The following is a 22,970-nucleotide window of genomic DNA, read 5'->3' on the forward strand; positions in this document are numbered from 1 at the left end:
CTGAAGTAGTTGGACGCACAAAACACTCGTTCCTGTTATGTTTCATTGTGAAATGTTAGGACCCTGCAACTTCGAGTTTTGACATTCTGAACAGTCCAAGCTGTTGTGTGCAAACAGAACAGGGTTGGTATTTATGAGCGGATTTTGGGGACGTAAATCATTGTGCTTGTTGATAGCAGACTGTTCGTTGGGATTAACGCAGCTGTGCATGTCCAACTGTTTCCATGACTTGACATTGTCCATCTGAAAGGTTGAGATGTGTGGGGGTGAAAGACAAACATAATGGTAATGATCTGAACTCATTTACGGAAGACCGGTAAGTAACATACTTGTGTATGCCATTTCACAGGAATGTGACCCTTTCTATTTATCTTACTTTATTTAATATATCACTGAGAGGTGGCACATGTTTTAGCTTATCTGCAAATTCGTAAGTGGGTTGTTATCACGTTGCACTCTGCTTTTAGAAGATATTTCTTATGAATATGGGAATGGTTTTGTCTCTTTTATCTATTTCCGTATTAGAACGACCAGTTTCTCGTCACATGACCTCACTCATCCAATGTTACATTTTTGTTTCAATATTTCCGTCAGAAATGGATATTGTCTGTCAAAAATGTATTTGACATATACTTTGAATAAAGTAGTGTCTGGAAATCTGTATTTTGTAATTATAATGCCCACCAACAATTATTGAGATATTTCTTTTCGACAAATATTTAGGTATGCGGTGATCAAACTGAAACAGTCATGCAGGGCAATGTCTTTTTGAATAACCAGAACGCTGATTAGGTAAGAATTCGGATTAACTTATTAAATATTTGACCAGTCACATGCCAAATGTGACGTACTGCTGAAATTGTATTTGCGATACCATTAGAATTAAATCTTAGTATAAGAATGTGGAGAATGGAGACTTCAGATGTGATGAATTAAACTTTTATCATTTTTGTCAAAATATACGATAATGTTAGGGACCCACAATTTCACTGCTTCAAAACATGGGATTAGTATTGTGTGAAAGGAGGAGCCGACATCAGGACATCTAGCATTCACCTTATTGTTAGCTCACCTGGTCTAAAAGGGTTTTGTCGCCGCAGGTCGCCCGTCGTCTGCGTACTCAATGCAATAGTTTTACATTTTAGACATCTCCTAAATTACTTGATGGTGCAGTTAAAATTGTATTCAATAAGCACGGAATAGCCAATTCCCTTCCATTGACGCTTCCTGTTTCGCAAGAACTCGGTTTTAATCACTATTTGATAGTAATTAATAAACACATGCTCAGGATAGTGGGAACCATACAATCAACTCTCCTTTGAGCAGATTTCTTATGGACATGAAAGGTATTTTGTCGCTCTTATTTCCCTGCATTAACCAATGAAAGAGAATGCAAATGCCATCGATTAAAAAAGCTCCTGGAAAGCAATGAATGGAATGTGGGAATACATTGTACGAAAACATGTTGTGTATTTATTATAGGACACTAAGTCAATAATTAAAGCATCCATCGATTCTAACCCTTGTTTGTTGCAAGTGACACTAAATAGATTGGGTGTTCCTGGTCGCTGCCGCGGGTCCAGCCTCGAGATATATATATGCTGAATGCGGCGTTACACATAAAAAAATCTAACAATATCAATTTGACTATATTACATTCCCTCTTATTTAATCTCTGAGACACGTGTATCTTTTCAGTATTGCAGCTCCACGGTTTCAAAAGTCTGCACTGCGAAGTTCTGCATCACCATCTGTGCAATCATGCTGCTCTACACAATCTGCAATTTGGTGATTGGTGTTTTGTCCATCGAATCAGCCAGACACTCCACTGGTGAATTCCGCCTCTACAATGACATCATCTGGAACAACAACCCATACGAGAGGCCCGTCTACAACAAATCCGAAACTATAACAGTTGAATTTGACTTTCATCTACACACAGTGAGCCGATACATTGAGTCTCAACAACAGCTCCTATGCACAGGGTGGTTTGTCGTGACGTGGTCTGATCAGTTTCTCACCTGGAATTCTGAGATGTATGACGGAGTTGAGTTTATCAGACCCCCAGATAGCTACGTGTGGATACCTGATCTTGTAGTGTCCAGTTCCTTCCAACAACTAAATCATATTGGAGGAGATTTTGTGCCTTTGAAAGTATCCTCTTATGGACACGTGCAGTGGATGACAGGAGACTTATTCTACCTGCATTGTGAAACGGACGTTCTGATGTATCCATTTGATAGCCTGACGTGTTCTTTGGAGATTGTCGTCTGGTCATATTCGACGTCAGAAGTTGACCTGAAAGTCCGCCAGTCAGTAGCTGGAACATCTAGATCAAACATAGGCGGTCAGTGGAAGCTAAAACCAACATCAATCACAGCCAAGGAAAAGACCTTTGACAACAAGCCAATATCACATGTGCTTATTACGCTTACACTGGACAGACGCCCTGTGCATTTTGTCTTCAACTTCATCCTCCCTGTGTTGATCCTATCCGTCCTGGGGACATTTGTGTTTCTCATTCCTGCAGATTCAGGAGAAAAGATATCCTTTGCCATAACGATTCCTCTTTCCTATGGGGTCTACATGGGCTTTCTCACAGACATGATACCCCAGAGCTCCCAGGGTATATCGCCCTTCATCATCATCCTTGGACTCACACTTACAATGTCTGCAGTATTTGTCATCGTCAGCATCTTCAGTGTCCGGTTCTGTGGACAGAGTGAATCGAAACCCATTCGTAAAACATTACAAAGATTCACAATTTGGGTCGAAAAGGTCGATGCATTTGGCCGGTTTGGAAACCGTGACAAATCTGCAATTGAGGAATTTGGACAGTTACAAGAGCTCCAGGCTAAGACTACTCAGCCCGTCACATGGGAACGAGTGAGCAAAGCACTGGATTTGTTTTTCTTCTGGGTGCTGTGTATCCCTTTACTTTTGGGAATTCCAATAACACTGATATACATCGGCTTGAACTTGGGTTTCTAGGTTATGAATCATTGATGGCGTGTGTTTAAAGCTATTACATGTTGTCTCTCGTATAGATCAGTTCGAGTAGTAAATGTGTCTTTGCTTCTGAATGTATTCTCTCGTAAGGAGAGTGCCAAACAGTGTTATAAATGACGTGGATCTTTTCAGATTTTACGCATCAATCACCACAAAGATGTCTGAAGCAATTCCCTATTTAAACAGGAACTAGATGTTCCTGTGTTTATTCAGGTGAACACTTGACTTGCCTTTACGCGTGTGACGTGAGCAACCGGAGGGACAGGATACGGTCGCATTTTCGCAAACACCTGGATTCATCTATTTGATAGTGATTCAAGAATGATGAAGTCAGAATCGTGCAATGGACATATATTTATAAAAGTCATTTGAGGAATTTATGACAATATGAGTTGCTTTTAATGTGATGTTTTCAGTGAATAAAGATGTTGCAATTTATGATTATCGATTAATTAAAGAAAATAAGTCAAACTCATGTGTTTTGCAGCCAAACCAGTCGCTGAAGGAGCAAAAAACATTTCTCAGGCACCCAGGAATGTTTTTCAGAGATTGTGCCGATGCAGAAAATATTACCACGGTCTTCGGCGTGACGAGTTAACGCCTTAATCATTAAGCTACCCTGGAAAGGCGTTGGTCCCGCGTATAATGACGTCACTAGCCAACGGCAGACTTAGATTGGCTGTCATGTGAGATATCAGGTATCGTTAGGAGATTCTGAACACGTTCATTGATTTTCAAAGTGCAAAAAGTAAACAGGTAACGATGTTTACACAGTCTGCAAAGATTTTTTACAGCTTGAAGGGTGTCTTTTAAAATGGCTGACAGTGACAAAGTCCACTATGAAACTGGCATACATCCCGACTAGTACAAGCAGCCACGCAGGCCGCAAAATAAGTGAAGTTAGCTTGAACCCACCTCACCTCATGTCAAGATTTCCTTTATAATTTCATTTGCAGTAAGCATAAAGAGTAAAAATGTATAAGTACAAAGCATTCTTGTTATTAAATGTTACTCCCCAAGGAAAGACTAGTTTGTAGAACGTAATGAGAACACGTGACTATCACAGCACAAACACGTTGGTTTTTCTTCGATGCGCTGACGCTCGGCATTAAGAGGGTAATACAAGGATTAGCCGGCTCCGAGTCAGTATACTGTGTCTGAGTGGGGGATAAACGTTACACTGCGGCATGATGAATCCGCCTATATGATTGCACTATAAAGCCTACTAGTACACACACACACACACACACACACACACACACAAACACACACACCACATATGCACTAATCTTCGTTTCTATTTTCTCCGCGTTTTTCTGTTATAATAGATCGTTATTCGACGATATCGAAGCAACATAACCACTCCTCCTCTATAAGCCTGTGATTCTAATTACAACCCCCCAGGAAGAGTATCGAGAGCAAGACCTCATCAAACGTGAGCTAACATCTTGGCCAGTGTTGTGTCTCCTTTCTAAACGCCCGTTCAACCAACCTGATTGCCACGTGCCGTCCAGTTGCGGAAGTTGTTACCACACCAACTGTTTCTAGCACAGATAACATTGTATGATCTTCTCAGTCATCACAGTGCAAAAACAGGGTCAGCCTGGCAACAATTTCTGAACGTGTTGTTTCAATCGGTTCTTGGGGCATGCACTGGAGAGACATGGGACCAAGATAAGATGTGATCATACCACGTTTATGCTTATCAAGTGATGGTTTAACGCCACAATCAGCAGTTTTCAAGACATGGTGGCGGTTGGGTAATCTGGTGGTTAAAGTGTTCGCTCGTTACATCGAAGGTCCGGGTTCTATTCCCCACACGGGTAGAATGTGTGGAACCCATATCGTCGTGGACTCGACTGACGGTTTGGATGCAATCATCAAGAATTTGCCCCAACACAAACCAAAGATAACATATTTCACAAAAACTATTTTGAGGTTCATATGGACTGTTATTATCATTTCAAAATTGTTGAAAAAGAGTTCCATTCTTCAAACAGACAAACGTGACTTACAGTTTGAATGCACAATTGTTTCACTCTGTACAGTACAAAATTGAGTATCACACCCGAACCTGTTCACGTATCACGAAAACATTTACAAAGATTTTGAGGGAGGAGAAATACTTCACACAATGTTTTAAGGATCTTTCAGACAGAATTCATTTGAGCATTATCAGAATACAGCGCCTCGCAAACATAAGATCTTAGCAATAATGTACTCACACAATGCATTCGATTATGTGCAACTGCTTCGAAAGCAGTCTTTTTATTATATTTGTTTCTTTGTTTGTTGTAAATAACCGAGTCTGAACCATGCAATCCAATGACTGACATTATGAGCATCGATTAACACAATTTGGATGGTGGCATGCAAGACTAACCACACGATCATGTCAATCATTTCTAATGGCAAGCACAGGTTGCTGAAGACCAATTCTAACTTGGATCTTCATGGGTATTTTGAATGTATTATCACTGGAATAGCGCCTCTGGTGGTGAACTCTATATTAAAGTACTCAGTTGTAAGACAAATGTTCTTAACTATTTCAGCAGAAATGTTGACGCCATAAGCTGAATCTGATTGCGTATTTGTCAACATAAAGCCGAAATCCACAGCTGGTAAATCGAAATCATCCCTTTTGTCATACAGCGGGTTACACAGGTTGCCATGGTTTTGACTGCCTATGTACAAGGTGCTTAGGACACGTTGATTGCTTTTAGATTCACAAGTGATCACGACATTTAATAGTGGATGCGCGTAGCAGCTCTAATGAACACCTCAAAAGGAAATTGAATGATTCTGACTGATTACGACTTCTCATGATCAATCACAGAGTATTTAATGTCTTCAACGCTCTCCATGGAAATCACTGTAAACATCCAAGATGTTTCGAGACACATTAACTGAATTGTAATGTGTAACTGATGTCCCGACAACTGTCTGCGTGTGGTAATTATTCATCAGTCCTAATGGCATTTGTGTAAACCAGTGTTGCAGGTTACAAGGCCTCAGTGGTGTTTGTTATGTTATTCATCGTGGACGTGCGATACCGGGGAGGCTGCTTAAACACAGTCATATCGGTTTCATCCCATCGATCTGTGTACAGGCTGATAACAGATCAGTAGGTGGCATTATCGTGGATGGGACGTTAAGGAGTGGACTGTTTTTACGTTTCTCACAGGAAAGATAAAACGAACTACATGTCTTTCTGCGACACGGTATCACTGTTCCATTATGACGGATATGGATTTACAATGGACTAAGGTGTTTCAACAAGGACATAACTACATCTTTACCGGTAAGTTTAGTTAGCGATCAGGATACCTTTTCCACAAAGCGACCTTAGTTCTACGGCTGCCTTTATCAGTGGTAATGCATGGGCGCTACGGCTGTCTTAGTGCAAATATCGCTTTGTGGAGCATGCCCTGATGGATATTGTTTTCCTATTTGGATGTTAACTGATTGATCCAAAATACTCATATCATTGTTAAAGGCATTGTACACGAATATTTGTACTAGCATAATTATATAATAACGTCATTTCTATACTTTCATTTTCTTAAGTGGGCGGTCGGGTAGCCCAGTGGTTAAAGCGTTCGCTCGTCACGCCAAAGACCCGGGTTCGATTCCCGACATGGGTACATTGTGTGAAGCCCATATCTGGTGTCCCCCGCCGTTATTTTGCTGGAATATTGCTAAAAGCGGCGTAAAACCATACTCACTCATTCACTCATTTTCTTAAATAATCAGTTACGCATATGATTTCGTAGATTTGTTTAGTTATATATTTACAACAAATACACGATTTTGAATCAAAGGAAATTATGTTAATTTCTTCACATATCGTGGTATTGTTTCAAGTAACTAGACAAATCTCTAACATATTGTTTAAACACATTTTGGTTGGCTGACGGGACAGTCTCTTGAAAAGAAGTATGATTAAATATAACGTATCTATTACCCTTAACATTCATTATGAATTCCTTAATTACATACGTACATTTACAATTATAGGATTGTGTGAAACCTGGCTAAAAGCTTACAACTTTTCAAAGGAGTTCTCTGAATATGTTTACTTTAATGTTGATGCTTGCCAAATCTCCAAACAATGTAGGCTATCCGGTGGTATTACATTGTTAATAAAAAACACACTTTCAAAATCTATTTTATGGTCAAAAATATGTGACAACTGTGTTTTCATTTTGCTATAGAAATCTGTATTTAATAATGCTAAGGACACTCTTATAGGTTGTGTATACGTCAATCCAGAGAAGTCAAATTGGTATGTCAATAAAGCTGACAAGTGCGGCATATCTATACTCCAGGATGCGTTAATACATGTACTTCAACAAGTGGGGGACGTCTCTATCCTCCTCGGGGGCGACTTCAACGCCCGCACTGGAACAGACTTTGATTTTGTTGAGGACGATATAATGAGAGCTCTGCAAATTGACAAGTGTCATTTTCTCTGTGAGGGTATTTGCACACAGCGATTTTCATCCGATAAGACTGTGAACAAATTTGGGCGAATTTTGCTTCATATGTGTGCTTCTCTAAACTTGACTATACTTAATGGTCGTTGTGGATCTGATGCCAGTGTGGGAGATTTTACGTTTATGTCCCCTACAGGCGCAAGCGTTTTTGACTATGTTATCACAACAAGTGATTTGTTTACATTGTGTAAGAATTTTAACATCGGATCTCGGATCGAGTCTCCGCACGGGCCATTCAGTTGTACTTTTCAGTCACGTGATACTGAAATTGACAATGCTATGTCGGGTGAGAATCTGAAGCCGGATGTTTTTAATAGGAAAAAGGATAATGTTTCGTTACAAGCCTATTCACTGCAGCGTAAAACATATAAAGATACCGTTGGGTGTAAGAAAAGAGCTACCACTTTTTGTGAATAAACAATATATTCATTCAACCTTCATTAAGCCATTTAGATACAGACTACATCCGTGGTCTAGTGGAAAGAGAGTCTGCCCGGAGAACGAAAGGTCGGTAGTTCGACGCCCGCCTACATAATGCGAAAAGACGTTTAAAGATAGTAGTTCTTTTTACCCTGCCTGGTCGGCTGAGATTCAGTATACTGTGTCTTAGTGGGGTATCAATGATACATTGTGGCGTGCTATCTGTGTGGACTAGAACTACACAAGCGGCATTCGTACTGACCGTCAACGACAAACACGCACGCATGCACTCACACACACGCGCACACACACATGCACGTCGCGGCGTAAGTGTGTAAGTGTAAAAAGAAGCACTATCTTTTAACGTCTTTTCGTATGACGCATAATCACCTCACCTCACCTCACCTCACCTCACCATGTATTGTCAGCAGCGGTATGAAACTTGCAAACAGTTATTTGGCCATCTGCATGTAGCAAGTAATCAAATTTCAGAATTGATAAGCACTCTCACACCACAAAACCAGATTTGTTTGCATATATTCAGAAAGAATTACTTAATTATTTTTTATATTAATTTCAGGTAAGACACTAGAAGCACTTTTGACCAAAGTCAGTGTGTTTCATCGGCTGGTCCCAGAATTGAGAACAGGCAGCCAAGTGTGCTGAATATTAAGCTGTCATCGCAGAGGAAGAAGATAAGGGCTGATGTTATATGACCATGATGTCGCCAATTTTGTTAATTCTTGCCTGTGGTTTTGTGTCTGTTGAGACACAACTCAGAAACGCCACTGGTGAATTCCGCCTCTACAATGACATCATCTGGAACAACAACCCATACGAGAGGCCCGTCTACAACAAATCCGAAACTATTACAGTTGAATTTGACTTTCATCTACACACAGTGAGCCGATACATTGAGTCTCAACAACAGCTCCTATGCACAGGGTGGTTTGTCGTGACGTGGTCTGATCAGTTTCTCACCTGGAATTCTGAGATGTATGACGGAGTTGAGTTTATCAGACCCCCAGATAGCTACATCTGGATACCTGATCTTGTTGTGTCCAGTTCCTTCCAACAACTCGACCGCCTTGGAGGAGATTTCGTGTCTCTGAAACTATTTTCAAATGGACATATACAGTGGATGCCTGGGGATTTATTCTACCTGCCATGTAGTGTGGATGTTGAGTTGTACCCATTTGATAGCCTGAAGTGTTCTATGGACCTGGTTGTGTGGTCACACTCAGTGACAGAAGTTGACCTGGAACCACGGCAATCTCGTGCTGGAGTGTCCAGTTCCACTATACGGGGTCAGTGGAGTTTGACGTCAGCCCCTATCATTTCGTTGAAAAAACATTCTGACAACAAAACTTTGTCAACAGTGAAAATTACACTCATTCTAGAAAGACTCCCAACCAATTTTGTCTTTAACTTTATCCTTCCCGTCATGATTCTCTCTCTTCTAGGAACGTTTGTGTTCCTCATTCCAGCAGATTCAGGAGAAAAAGTATCATTTGCCATCACAATTCCTCTTTCTTATGGTGTCTACATGGGATTTCTAACAAACATGGTACCACAAAGTTCCGAGGGTGTGTCCACCTTTATCATTTTCCTTGGAATCACGCTATCATTGTCTGCGTTATTTGTCATCCTCAGCATATTCAGTGTCAGGATCTCAGCACGCAGTAATTCACGACCCGTTCCTAAAGCATTCCAAAGAATCACCGTCTGGGTTGAACATGTTAAAAGCTGTGGTCGACAAAAAAAGTCGCATCCTAACCATATCTCTGTGGACACAGAACAATCAGATGATTGCGAGGCTAAGGAACATACTCAAGTAATGACGTGGAAGCGAGTGAGCAAGGCTCTGGATCTGTTTTTCTTCTGGGTGTTGTGTATACCTTTGTTGATAGCGATTCCAGTTCTGTTGCTGTCCATAGCGTTTTTTTAATGACAAAATGTTTCTTACGAACCATCAATTGTATATGTCGTATTTAGTAGAATAGGTTATAGTAATTCTCTGAGAAAAATATTCATTGTGAACTGTGCGTAGGAATCAATGATAAGATCTTTGTTTTTTATGACTTGAGATTGCACTATTATGATGTGCCATCTGAAATAAAAAGCGTCGTCACCAGAGAATAACCAGTCTCGGGTTTCCGTCAAAACAGATTCCTTTTGGCACAAAAAGCAAAACAGCAGTGAAAGCTATATGAATGGATCACTGCAAATCAGTGTTGACACTAGTTTTTTGCGACCCGAAACTCAAAACTGTACGCCCCATGCTTTGGTTTATGCAATACGTTTTGTGAGAATAAATGAGGAAGAACGAATCAAACGTCATGATTACGTATCAGAAACAGTGTTCAGATGAAGAAATGCTTTTAAGAGACATGAATAATGAATAAAATCGTATCGTATTGTTCTCAAGAATGGACCAATTTGGCGTCATCTCCCTTTTAACTGACCATTCAGCATTGAAAATTGTTAAAATTCCCATGTGCAAATAGCATATAATTATCAATAACTCACAATATTATGTTATTTTTATGTGTGCAGTTAGACACCTGCGTTAAGGTGACACTAGGGCACATGTGTTTATCTTGAAGGCAGCAACGTCTGCGACTGCCACCAACCAAAGATTCCTTGGTTTCCACAGATGGTATACAGAGTTGGTGCCAATTATTAATATTGCTGCACAATGGAATCTGTGATAACGTGTACTGACGGTTATTGATTGCTATTATGCTCTGGGCCTCTGTGCCCATGTTTACATTGCACTGTCTGGATCCCGTAAATTGTAAATGAACTGCGGAAGTAGTTGGACGCACAAAACACTCGTTCCTTTTATGCTGCGAATTCGTGTTTCATTGTGAAATGTTAGGACACTACAACTCCGAGTTTTGACATCCTGAACAGTCCAAGCTATTGTGTGCAAACAGAACAGAGTTGGGATTTTATGAGCGGATTTTGTCAACATAAATCATTGTGCTTGTTGATAGCAGATAGTTCGTTGGGATTAATGCAGCTGTTCAACTGTTTCCATGACTTGACAGTGTTCATCGAAAAGGTTCAGATGTGTTTGGCGATAAAGTCAAAGACAAACATAATGGTAATAATCTAAACTGATTTTCGGAGGACTGGTAAGTAACATACTTGAACATACCATTTAACTGGAATATGACCCTTCTATTTATTTTACTTTATTCATTATATCATTGAGAGGTAGCACATGTCATTAGCCTATCTGCAATTGCGTAAGTGGTTTGGCATCACCATTCACTATTTCTTATGAATATGGGAATGGTTTTATCCGTTATATATTTTATTTATTTCGGTATAAGAGCGATCAGTTTCTCGTCACATGACCTCACGGATCCAATGTTTCATTTTTGTTTCAATATTTCTGTCAAAAATGGATATTGTCTGTCAAAAATGTATTTGACATATGCTTTGAATAACGTAGTGAATGCAAATCTGCATTTTGTAATTATAATGCCCACCAACAATTATTGAGATATTACTTTTCGACAAATATTTAGGTCTGTGGTGATCAAACTGAAACAGTCATGCAGGGAAATGTCTTTTTGAATAACCAGATCGCTGATTAGGTAGGAATTCGGATTAACTTATTAAATATTTGACCAGTCACATGCCAAATGTGACGTACTGCTAAAATTGTATTTGTGAAACCATTAGAATTATATCTCAGAATAAGAATGTGGAGAATGGAGACTTCTGATGTGATGAATTGAATTTGTATCATTTTTGTCAAAATATACGATAATATTAGGGACCCACAATTTCACTGCCTCAAAACACGTGATTAGTATTCTGTGAAGGAAGGAGCGGACATCAGGACATCCAGCATACAACTTATTTTTAGCACATCTGGCCTAAAAGGATTTTGTCGCCGCAGGTCGTCCGCCGTGGGCGTACTCAATGCAATTGTTTTACATTTTTGACATCTCCAAAATGGCTTGATGGTTCAGTTAAGATTGTATTCAATAAGCACCGAATAACAATTCCCTTCCATTGAATTACTCACCTGAACTAGGAATAAAGGAGACCGGTGAGACCATTTTATCTGATTCATATTTAGATGTATGCATAAAGTTACAGAGTGACAAAACACTCTCCCAATTTCTACATTTCGCAACTTTTGAGGTCAATCGAGCATGCCCCTTTTACGAAGATTACAACTCTGTGTCAGTAGTTGTTTGATCAAGGTTACAACATTCAATGATTGAGCAAGGCTTCCAACCATTTTTATGGAAGACATACAGAGGAAAGTTTCAAATTTGACGCATCAGTGACAAAAATAATGTCCGATGCAATTCCCTATTTTGACTTGTCCCCGTGTTAAACAATTGATTTGACTTTGAATGTGTTTGCGACGGGTGCCACTAGTGGGGCAGGATCTGCTCCCTTTTTCGCGAAAACCGAGTTTTAATCACAATTTGATAGTAATTAATAAACACATGCTCAGGATAGTGGGAATCGTACAATCAACTCTCATTTGAGCAGATTTGTAATGGACATGAAAAGGGTTTTGTCGCTCTCATTTCCCTGCATTTACCGATGAAAGAAAATGCAAATGCCATCGATTAAACAAGCTCGTGTTTTCGTTGGAAAGCAATGAATCGAATGCATTGTACGTTGTGTATTTAATATAGCGTTAATTAAAGAATCCCTCTATTCTAGCCCATGTTTGTTGCAAGAGACACTAAATGGATTGGGTGTTCCTGCTCGCTGACGCGGGTCCAGCCTCGAGTTATATATATTCCTGAATGCTGCGTTAGATATCTAACAATCTAACAATATCAATTTGACTATTTTACATTCCCTCATATTTTACCTCTTTTCATTATTGCAGATCCACGGCATCAAAAGTCGGCACTGCGAAGTTCTACATTACCATCTGTGCAATCATGCTGCTCTTCACAATCTGTAATCTGGTGATTGGTGTTGTGTCCATCGAGTCAGTCAGACACTCCACTGGTGAATTCCGCCTCTACAATGACATCATCTGGAACAACAACCCATACGAGAGGCCCGTCTACAACAAATCCGAAACTATAACAGTTGAATTTGACTTTCATCTACACACAGTGAGCCGATACACTGAGTCTCAACAACAGCTCCTATGCACAGGGTGGTTTGATGTGACGTGGTCTGATCAGTTTCTCACCTGGAATTCTGAGATGTATGACGGAGTTGAGTTTATCAGACCCCCAGATAGCTACGTGTGGAAACCTGATCTTGTTGTGTCCAATTCCTTCCAACAACTCAACCATATTGGAGGAGATTTCGTGCCTTTGAAAGTATCCTCTTATGGACACGTGCAGTGGATGACAGGAGACTTATTCTACCTGCATTGTGAAACGGACGTTCTAATGTATCCATTTGATAGCCTGAAGTGTTCCATGGAGATTGTCGTCTGGTCACATTCGACGTCAGAAGTTGACCTGAAAGTCCGCCAGTCAGTAGCTGGAACATCCAGTTCAAACATAGGCGGTCAGTGGAAGCTAAAACCAACATCAATCACAGCCAAAGAAAAGACCTTTGACAACAAGCCAATATCACATGTACTTATTACGCTTACACTGGACAGACGCCCTGTGCATTTTGTCTTCAACTTCATCCTCCCTGTGTTGATCCTGTCGGTCCTGGGGACATTTGTGTTTCTCATTCCTGCAGATTCAGGAGAAAAAATATCCTTTGCCATAACGATTCCTCTGTCATATGGGGTCTACATGGGCTTTCTCACAGACATGATACCCCAGAGCTCCCAGGGTATATCGCCCTTCATCATCATCCTTGGACTCACACTTACAATGTCTGCAGTATTTGTCATCGTCAGCATCTTCAGTGTCCGGTTCTGTGGACAGAGTGAATCGAAACCCATTCGTAAAACATTACAAAGATTCACAATTTGGGTCGAAAAGGTCGATGCATTTGGCCGGTTTGGAAACCGTGACAAACCTGCAATTGAGGAATCTGGACAGTTACAAGAGCTCCAGGCTAAGACTCCTCAGCCCGTCACATGGGAACGAGTGAGCAAAGCACTGGATTTATTTTTCTTCTGGTTGTTGTGTATCCCTTCACTTGTAGGAATTCCAATAACACTGATATACATCGGCTTGAACTTGGGTTTCTAGGTTATGAATCATTGATGGCGTGTGTTTAAAGCTCTTATATGTTGTCTCTCGTATTGATCAGTTCGAGTAGTAAATGTGTCTTTGCTTCTGAATGTATTCTCTCGTAAGGAGAGGGCCAAACAGTGTTATAAATGACGTGGATCTTTTCAAATTTTACCCATTAGTGACCACAAAGATGTCTGAAGCAATTCCCTATTTAAACAGGAACTAGATGTTTCTGTGTTTATTCAGGTGAACACTTGACTTGCCTTTACGCGTATTTGTGACGTGAGCAACTGGTGGGACAGGATACGGTCACATTTTCGCGATCACCTGATGTCATCTATTTGATAGTGTTTCACAAATGATGAAGTCAGAATCGTGCAATGGACATATATTTATAGAAGTCATTAGAGGAGTCTATGACAATATGAGCTGCTTTTAATGTGATGCTTTCATGTGAGATGTGTAAAGATGTTGCAATTTATGATTATCAATTAATTAAACAAAATAAGTCGAACTCATGTGTTTTGCAGCCAAACCAATCGCTGAAGGAGCAAACAACTCTTCTCAGACTCCCAGGAATGTTTTCGGGAGATTGTGCCGATGCAGAAAATAAAACCACGGCGTGGTGAGTAAACGCCTGAATCATTAAGCTACCCTTGACAGGCGTTGGTCCCGCGTATAATGACGTCACTGGCCCACGAGAGACTTGGATTTGCTGTCATTTGAGGCATTTGGTATCGTTATGAGATTCTGAACATGATCCTTGATTTCCAAAGTGCCAAAAGTAAACAGGTAATGATGTTTATCCAATCTATAAAGCCTTTTTACAGTTTGAAGGGTGTCTTTTCAAATGGCGGACAGTGACAAAGTCCACTATGGAACTGGCATACATCCCGACTAGTACAAGCAGACACGCAGGCCGCTATATAAGTGAAGTAGACACGCAGGCCGCTATATAAGTGAAGTTATCTTGAACCGGTTTCACCTCACCTCATCTCAAGATATACATACAAATATGCATAATAAATTATTTCTTTTATAATTTCCTTTTCAGTAAACATAAATGGAAAACATTTATCAGTAAAAAGCATTCTTATTAAATGTTACTCCCCGAGGAAAGACTTGTTTGTAGACATGTTTGTAATAGGAACACATTTGTATATCACGTGACTATCACAGTAAAAAACACGTCCGTTTTTCTTCGATGCGTTGACGCTCGGCATCAGGAGGATAATACCAGGATTGGCCGGCTCAGTGTACTGTGTCCGAGTAGAGGATAAACGTTAAACTGCGGCATGGTGAATCAGTATACTTGCACCATTAAGCCGGCATTAGTCACACAAACACACACACACACACACACACACACACACACACTAATCTTCGTCTCTATTTTCTCCCATTTTTCTGTTATAATAGATCGTTATTCGACGATATCGAAGCAAGATAACCACTCTTCCTCGATAAGCCTGTGATTCTAATTACAACCCCCCAGGAAGAGTCTCGAGAGCAAGACCTCATCAAACGTGAGCCAACATCTTGGCCAGTGTGGTTGTGCCTCCCCTCCTTTCTAAACGCCCGTTCAACAAAAAAGATTGCCACGTGCAGTCCAGTTGCAGAAGTTGTGACCGCATCAACCGTTTCTAGCACAGGTAACATTGTATGATTTTCTCAGTCATCACAGTGTAAAAGCAGGGTCAGCCTGGCAACAATTTCTGAACGTGTTGTTTCAATCTGTTCTTGCGGCATGCACTGGAGAGACATGGGACCAAGATAAGATGTGATCATACCACGTTTAGGATGCTTATCAAGTGATGGTTTAACGCCACAATCAGCAGTTTTCAAGACATATCATGGTGGCCGTTGGGTAGTCTGGTGGTTAAAGTGTTCGCTCATCACATCGAAGGTCCGGGATTCATTCCCAAGACGGGTAGAATGTGTGAAACCCATTTCCGGTGTCCTCCGCCATATTGCCAAACTCAGTTACTGACTCATGATAGTTACCCAGTCTGGACCAGGCAAACCAAAGATTGAAAGGTTCTGTCTACCTAAACGGGCATATATTCGGTGGCCGAAGCAAAAGCAAAAAGTTTACTTTGCGAACAAACATGGAACCAGTTAATTCAAATGATCGGTACGTCTTGTCGCATGTTTTGTTTGCTTGTTTGTTTATGGTTTTATGCACTTGTCCATCTGTATGACTCAGTGTTCTTGTGACTCAATGTGTCGGTATGCAGATGAAAGTCAAATTCAACTGTAATAGTTTCTTATTTGTTGAAGACAAGCCTCTCGTATGGGTTCATGTTACAGGTGATCGTAGAGATGGAATTCGTCAGTGGAGATCGTCGTGGATGGTTTCACTCTGTACAGTACAAAATTCAGTATCCCACTCGAACCTGTTCACGTATCACGAAAACATTTACAAAGATTTGGAGGGAGGAGAAATACTTCACACAATGTTTTGTGGATCTTTCAGACAGAATCAATTTGAGCATTATCAGAACACAGCGCCTTGCAAACATAAGATCTTAGCAATAATGTACTCTTTCAATGCATTCGATTATGTGCAACTGCTTCGAAAGTAGTCTTTTAATTATATTTGTTTCTTTGTTTGTTGTTTAACGCCAAACTCAGCAATCATCCAGCCATATGACGCGGTCTGTAAATAACCGAGTCTGGACCAGACAATCCAATGACTGACATTATCAGCATTTATTTACGCAATTTGGATGGTGCCATGCGAGACTAACCACCCGTTCATGTTAATCATTGCTTATGGCAAGCACAGGTTGCTGAAGACTTGGATCTTTTTATGTGTATTTTAAATGTATTATCATTGGAATAGGGCCTTTGGAGGTGAAGTCTTTATTGAAGTACTCAATTGTAAGACACATGTCTTTCTGCGGAATGCGGATAAAATGTTCTAAACTATTTCAGCAGAAATGTTGACGCCATAAGCTGGATCTGATTGCATATTCGTCAACATAAAGCCGAAATCCACAGCTGGAAAATCGAAATCATCCCTTTTGTCATACAGCGGGTTACACAGGTTGCCATGGTTTTGACTTCCTATGTACAAGGTGCTTAGAGCAAGTTTATTGGTTTTAGATTCACAAGTGATCACGACATTTAATAGTGGATGCGCGTTGCAGCCTCTAATAAACACCTCGAAAGGAAATTGAATGATTCTGACAGATTACGACTTCTCATGATCAATCAGACAGTGTTTACCACGATCAACGTTCTCCATGGAAATCACTGCAAACATCCACGATGTTACGAGACACATCAACTGATTTGTATTGTGTAACTGATGTCCCGACAACTGTTTGCATGTGGTAATTATTCATCAGTCCTAATGGCATTTGTGTAAACCAGTGTTGCGGGTTACAGGGCGACAGTGGTGTTTGTTATGTTATTCATCGTGGACGTGCGGTACCGAAGGAGGCTGCCTACACACCGTCATATCGGTTGCACCTCATCGATCTGTGTACAGGCTGATAACAGATGAGAAGGTGGCATTATCGTGGATGGGACGTTTGGAGTGGAATGTTTTTACATTTGTCACAGGAAATATAAAACGAACTACATGTCTTTCTGCGACATGATATCACTGTACCATCAGAAGGGATGTGGATTTACAATGAACTAAGGTGTTTCACCAAGTAAATAACTACATCTTTACCGGTAAGTTTTGTTAGCGAGCAGGATACCTTTTCCACAAAGCGACCTTAGTTCTACGGCTGCCTTTATCAGTGGTAATGCATGAGCGCTACAGTTGTCTTGGTGCAAATATCGCTTTGTGGAGTATGCCCTGATGGATATTGTTTTCCTATTTGGATGTTAACTGATTGATCCAAAATACTCATATCAATGTAAAAGGCATTGTATGCGAATATATGTACTGGCATAGTTTTATAATGACGTCATTTCTATATTTTCATTTTCTTGAAAAATCTAAGCAGTTACGCATATGATTTCGTAAATTTGTTTAGTTATATATTTACAACAAAAATACACGATTTCGAATCAAAGGAAATTACATCATTTCTTCACATATCTTGGTATTGTTTGAAATATGTAGGTAACTAGACAAATCTCTAACATATTGTTTAAACTCATTTTGGTTGGCTGACGGGACAGTCTCTTGAAAAGGAATATGATTAAATATAACGTATCTATTACACTTAACATTCATTATGAATTCCTTAATTACATACGTACATTTACAATTATAGGATTGTGCGAAACCTGGCTAAAAGCTTACGACTTTTCAAAGGAGTTCTCTGAATATGTTTACTTTAATGTTGAATCTCCAAACAAGGTAGGCTATCCGGTGGTATTACATTGTTAATAAAAAACACACTTTCAAAATCCATTTTATGGTCAAAAATATGTGACAACTGAGTTTTCATTTTGCTAAAGAAATCTGTATTTAATAATGCTAAGGACACTCTTAAAGGTTGTGTATACATCAATCCAGAGAAGTCAAATTGGTATGTCGGCGTATCTATACTCCAGGATGCGTTAATATATGTACTTCAACAAAGGGGGACGTCTCTATCCTCGGGGGCGACTTCAACGCCCGCACTGGAACAGACTTTGATTTTGTTGAGGACGATATAATGAGAGCTCTGCAAATTGACAAGTGTCATTTTCTCTGTGAGGGTATTTGCACACAGCGATTTTCATCCGATAAGACTGAACAAATTTGGGCGAATTTTGCTTAATATGTGTGCTTCTCTAAACCTGTCTATACTTAATGGTCGTTGTGGATCTGATGCCAGTGTGGGAGATTTTACGTGTATGTCCTCTACAGGCGCAAGCGTTATTTACTATGTTATCACAACAAGTGATTTGTTTACATTGTGTAAGAATTTTAACATCGGATCTCGGATCGAGTCTCCGCACGCGCCAATCAATTGTACCCTTCAGTCACGTGATACTGAAATTGACAATGCTATGTCGGGTGAGAATGTGAAGCCGGATGTATGTATTAAGTATACTTGGCGTGATAACGTTGGTGATCGGTTAAGAGAAAATGTCTCATGTGATGAAATTGAGCATTTGTTTGATGATTGTATTACGTTAGCATTAACAGACATAAATGCAGCAATTAGTAAATTTACGGACGCTTTGTTGAAAGCAGCAGATTTTACAAAGCGTAAGATTGTTCAGCATCATGGACGCGACAGGCCATGGTTTGATAAAGAATGTGATTATCACAGAAGAGAAGCCTTCCGACTACTAGATGTTTTTAATAGTATAAAGGATAATGTTTCGTTACAAGCCTATTCACTGCAGCATAAAACATATAAGGATACCGTTGGGTGTAAGAAAAGAGCTAACACTTTTTTGTGAATAAACAATATATTCATTCAACATTCATTAAGCCATTTAGATACAGACTACATCCGTGGTCTAGTGGAAAGAGAGTCTGCCCGGAGAACGAAACGTCGGTAGTTCGACGCCCGCCTACATCATGCGAAAAGACGTTTAAAGATAGTAGTTCTTTTTACCCTGCCTGGTCGGCTGAGATTCAGTATACTGAATGCACTCACGCATGCACTCACACACAAACACGCACACACACATGCACGTTGCGGCGTAAGTGTGTAAGTGTAAAAAGAAGCACTATCTTTTAACGTCTTTTCGTATGACGCATAATCTTCACCTCACCTCACCATGTATTGTCAGCAGCGGTATGAAACTTGCAAACAATTCTTTGGCCATCTGCATGTGGCTATAAAGATACAAAATATACATACATAGTACCCATTTAAATGTACATATTTTGTACACGAAAAGGGTCAAAATATCAGCTACCATTCACACTATTACTAATATATGTAAACCAAATTCAATTCAATATGCCATATGCAAAACACAGATTCAGTTTGAAAACCGGACTAATTTATCGACCTTACAATGACTCATTACACTAAAGAAATTCCGCCGTGAAGAACCGGGCTGGAATCGGTCAGCAGCAGGTAAAGTCATCGGGTGGTCCAGCTAACTAAATTGGTTGATCCATTTCATCAGATACCAATTATTAAGATCGATGCTTATGATGTCAATCACTGGATTGTCTGGTTCAGACTCGATAGTTAAAAAGAGCTTGAATGTTGCTGAGCGTGGAGGTAAACAACAAACAGATGAAATCAAAAGACAAAACAATTATTATATGTGCCCCAACATGGTCAGCATGTTATCAAATTTCAGAATTGATAAGCACTCTCACACAATAAAAAGAGATTTGTTTGCATATATTTAGAAAGAATTACTTAATTATTTTTTATATTAATTTCAGGTAAGACACTAGAAGCGCTTTTGACCAAAGTCAGTGTGTTTCATCGGCTGGTCCCAGAATTGAGAACAGGCAGCCAAGTGTGCTGAACATTAAGTTCTGATGCAAAACGACCATGATGTCGCCAATTTTGTTAATTCTTGCCTGTGGTTTTGTGTCTGTTGAGACACAACTCAGAAACGCCACTGGTGAATTCCGCCTCTACAATGACATCATCTGGAACAACAACCCATACGAGAGGCCCGTCTACAACAAATCCGAAACTATTACAGTTGAATTTGACTTTCATCTACACACAGTGAGCCGATACATTGAGTCACAACAACAGCTCCTATACACAGGGTGATTTGTTGTTATGTGGTCTAATCAGTTTCTCACCTGGAATTCTGAAATGTATGACTGAGTTAAGTTTATCAGACCCCCAGATAGCTACGTCTGGATACCTGATCTTGTTGTGTCAATTCCTTCCAACAACTCGACCGCCTTGGAGGAGATTTCGTGTCTCTGAAACTATTTTCAAATGGACATATACAGTGGATGCCTGGGGATATATTCTACCTGCCATGTAGTGTGGATGTTGAGTTGTACCCATTTGATAGCCTGAAGTGTTCTATGGACCTGGTTGTGTGGTCACACAAAGAAGTTGACCTGAAACCACGTGCTGGAGTGTCCAGTTCCAACATACGGAGTCAGTGGAGTTTGACGCCAGCCTCTATCATTTCACTGAAAAAACATTCTGACAACAAAACAATGTCAACAGTGAAAATTACACTCATTCTAGAAAGACTCCCAACCAATTTTGTCTTTAACTTTATCCTCCACGTCATGATTCTCTCTCTTCTAGGAACGTTTGTGTTCCTCATTCCAGCAGATTCAGGAGAAAAAGTATCATTTGCCATCACAATTCCTCTTTCTTATGGAGTCTACATGGGATTTCTGACAAACATGGTACCACAAAGTTCCGAGGGTGTGTCCACCTTTATCATTTTCCTTGGAATCACGCTATCATTGTCTGCGTTATTTGTCATCCTCAGCATATTCAGTGTCAGGATCTCAGCACGCAGTAATTCACGACCCGTTCCTAAAGCATTCCAAAGAATCACCGTCTGGGTTGAACATGTTAAAAACTGGTCGACAAAGAAGGCCGCATCCTAACCATATCTCTGAGGACACAGAACAATCAGATGATTCCGAGGCTAAGGAACATACTCAAGTAATGACGTGGAAGCGATTGACAAGGCCCTTGATCTGTTTTTCTTCAGGGTGTTGTGTATACCTTTGTTGATAGAGATTCCAGTACTGTTACTGTCCATAGCGGTGCTTTAATGACAAAATGTTTCTTACAAACCATCACTTGTATATGTCGTATTTAGTAGAATAGGTTATAGTAATTCTCTGAGAAAAATATTCACTGTGAATTGTGCGTAGGAATCAATGATAGTGTCTTTGTTTTTTATGACTTGAGTGTGCGCTATTATGATATGCCATCTGAAATTCAAAGCATCATCAGCAGAGAATAACCAGTCTCGAGTTTCCGTCAAAACAGATTCCTTTCCGCACAAAAGCCAAAACAACAGTGAAAGCTATATGAATGGATCACTGCAAATCAGTGATGACACTAGTTTTTCGCGACCCGAAACTCAAAACTGTACGCCCCGTGCTTTGGTTTATGCAATATGTTTTGTAAGAATAAATGAGGAAGGACGAATCAAACGTCATGCCTACATATCAGTGTTCCATGCTGTTAAGAGACATGAATAATGAATAAAATCGTATCGTATTGTTCTCCAGAATTGACCAATTTGGCGTCATCTAAAATTCCCATGTGCAAATAGCATATAATTATCATTAACTCACAACATTATGATAGTTTTATGTGTGGAGTTAGACACATGCGTTAAGGTGACACTAGGGCACATGTGTTTATCTTGAAGGCAGCAACATCTGCGACTGCCACGAACCAAAGATTCCTTGGTTTCCACAGATGTTAAACAGAGTTGGTGCCAATTATTAATCTTGCTGCACAATGGAATCTGTGATAACGTGTACTGACGGTTATTGATTGCTGTGATGCTCTGGGCCTCTGTGCCCATGTTTACGTTGCACTGTCTGGACCCCGTAAATTGTAAATGAACTGCTGAAGTAGTTGGACACACAAAACACTCGTTCCTGAAATGTTAGGACCCTAAAACTCCGAGTTTTGGACATTGTCCATCTAAAAGGTTGAGATGCGTTTGGCGATAAAGACAAAAACAAACATAATGGTAATGATCTGAACTGATTTACGGAAGACTGGTAAGTAACATACTTGTGTATGCCATTTCACAGACATATGACCCTTTCAATGTATCTCACTTTATTTAATATATCACTGAGAGGTTGCACATGTTTTAGCTTCTCTGCAATTGCGTGAGTGATTTGTCATCAACTTTCACTCTGCTTTTAGAAGAGATTTCTTATGAATATGGGAATAGGTTTGTCCGTTTTATTTATTTAGAGCGATCAGTTTCTCGTCAATTGACCCTCACTGATCCAATGGTACATGTTGTTTCACTATTTCCGATATTTGAAACACATCGTATTGTCTGTTAACAA

The 22,970-nt window shown here is 40.0% G+C and overlaps 3 protein-coding genes and 1 pseudogene across 3 annotated transcripts; all 4 read left to right on the plus strand.

Annotated features, from left to right (window-relative positions):
* Positions 1-1,761: 1,761 nt before the first annotated feature.
* LOC139464518 (neuronal acetylcholine receptor subunit alpha-7-like) lies at positions 1,762-2,991 on the plus strand. Its single transcript, XM_071246043.1, has one exon. The coding sequence runs from the start codon at positions 1,762-1,764 to the stop codon at positions 2,989-2,991; it is 1,230 nt and encodes a 409-aa protein (XP_071102144.1).
* Positions 2,992-8,643: 5,652 nt separating this feature from the next.
* LOC139464519 (neuronal acetylcholine receptor subunit alpha-7-like) lies at positions 8,644-9,873 on the plus strand. Its single transcript, XM_071246045.1, has one exon. It carries the CDS (start codon positions 8,644-8,646, stop codon positions 9,871-9,873), a length of 1,230 nt encoding a protein of 409 aa, XP_071102146.1.
* Positions 9,874-12,853: 2,980 nt separating this feature from the next.
* LOC139464520 (neuronal acetylcholine receptor subunit alpha-7-like) lies at positions 12,854-14,083 on the plus strand. Its single transcript, XM_071246046.1, has one exon. It carries the CDS (start codon positions 12,854-12,856, stop codon positions 14,081-14,083), a length of 1,230 nt encoding a protein of 409 aa, XP_071102147.1.
* Positions 14,084-20,490: 6,407 nt separating this feature from the next.
* On the plus strand, positions 20,491-21,701 carry LOC139464676 (neuronal acetylcholine receptor subunit alpha-7-like; annotated as a pseudogene).
* Positions 21,702-22,970: the final 1,269 nt, after the last annotated feature.

Source organism: Haliotis cracherodii, unplaced genomic scaffold, assembly GCF_022045235.1.
Source record: "Haliotis cracherodii isolate W230 unplaced genomic scaffold, xgHalCrac1.p SCAF_17, whole genome shotgun sequence".
NCBI classification, from domain to species: domain Eukaryota; kingdom Metazoa; phylum Mollusca; class Gastropoda; order Lepetellida; family Haliotidae; genus Haliotis; species Haliotis cracherodii.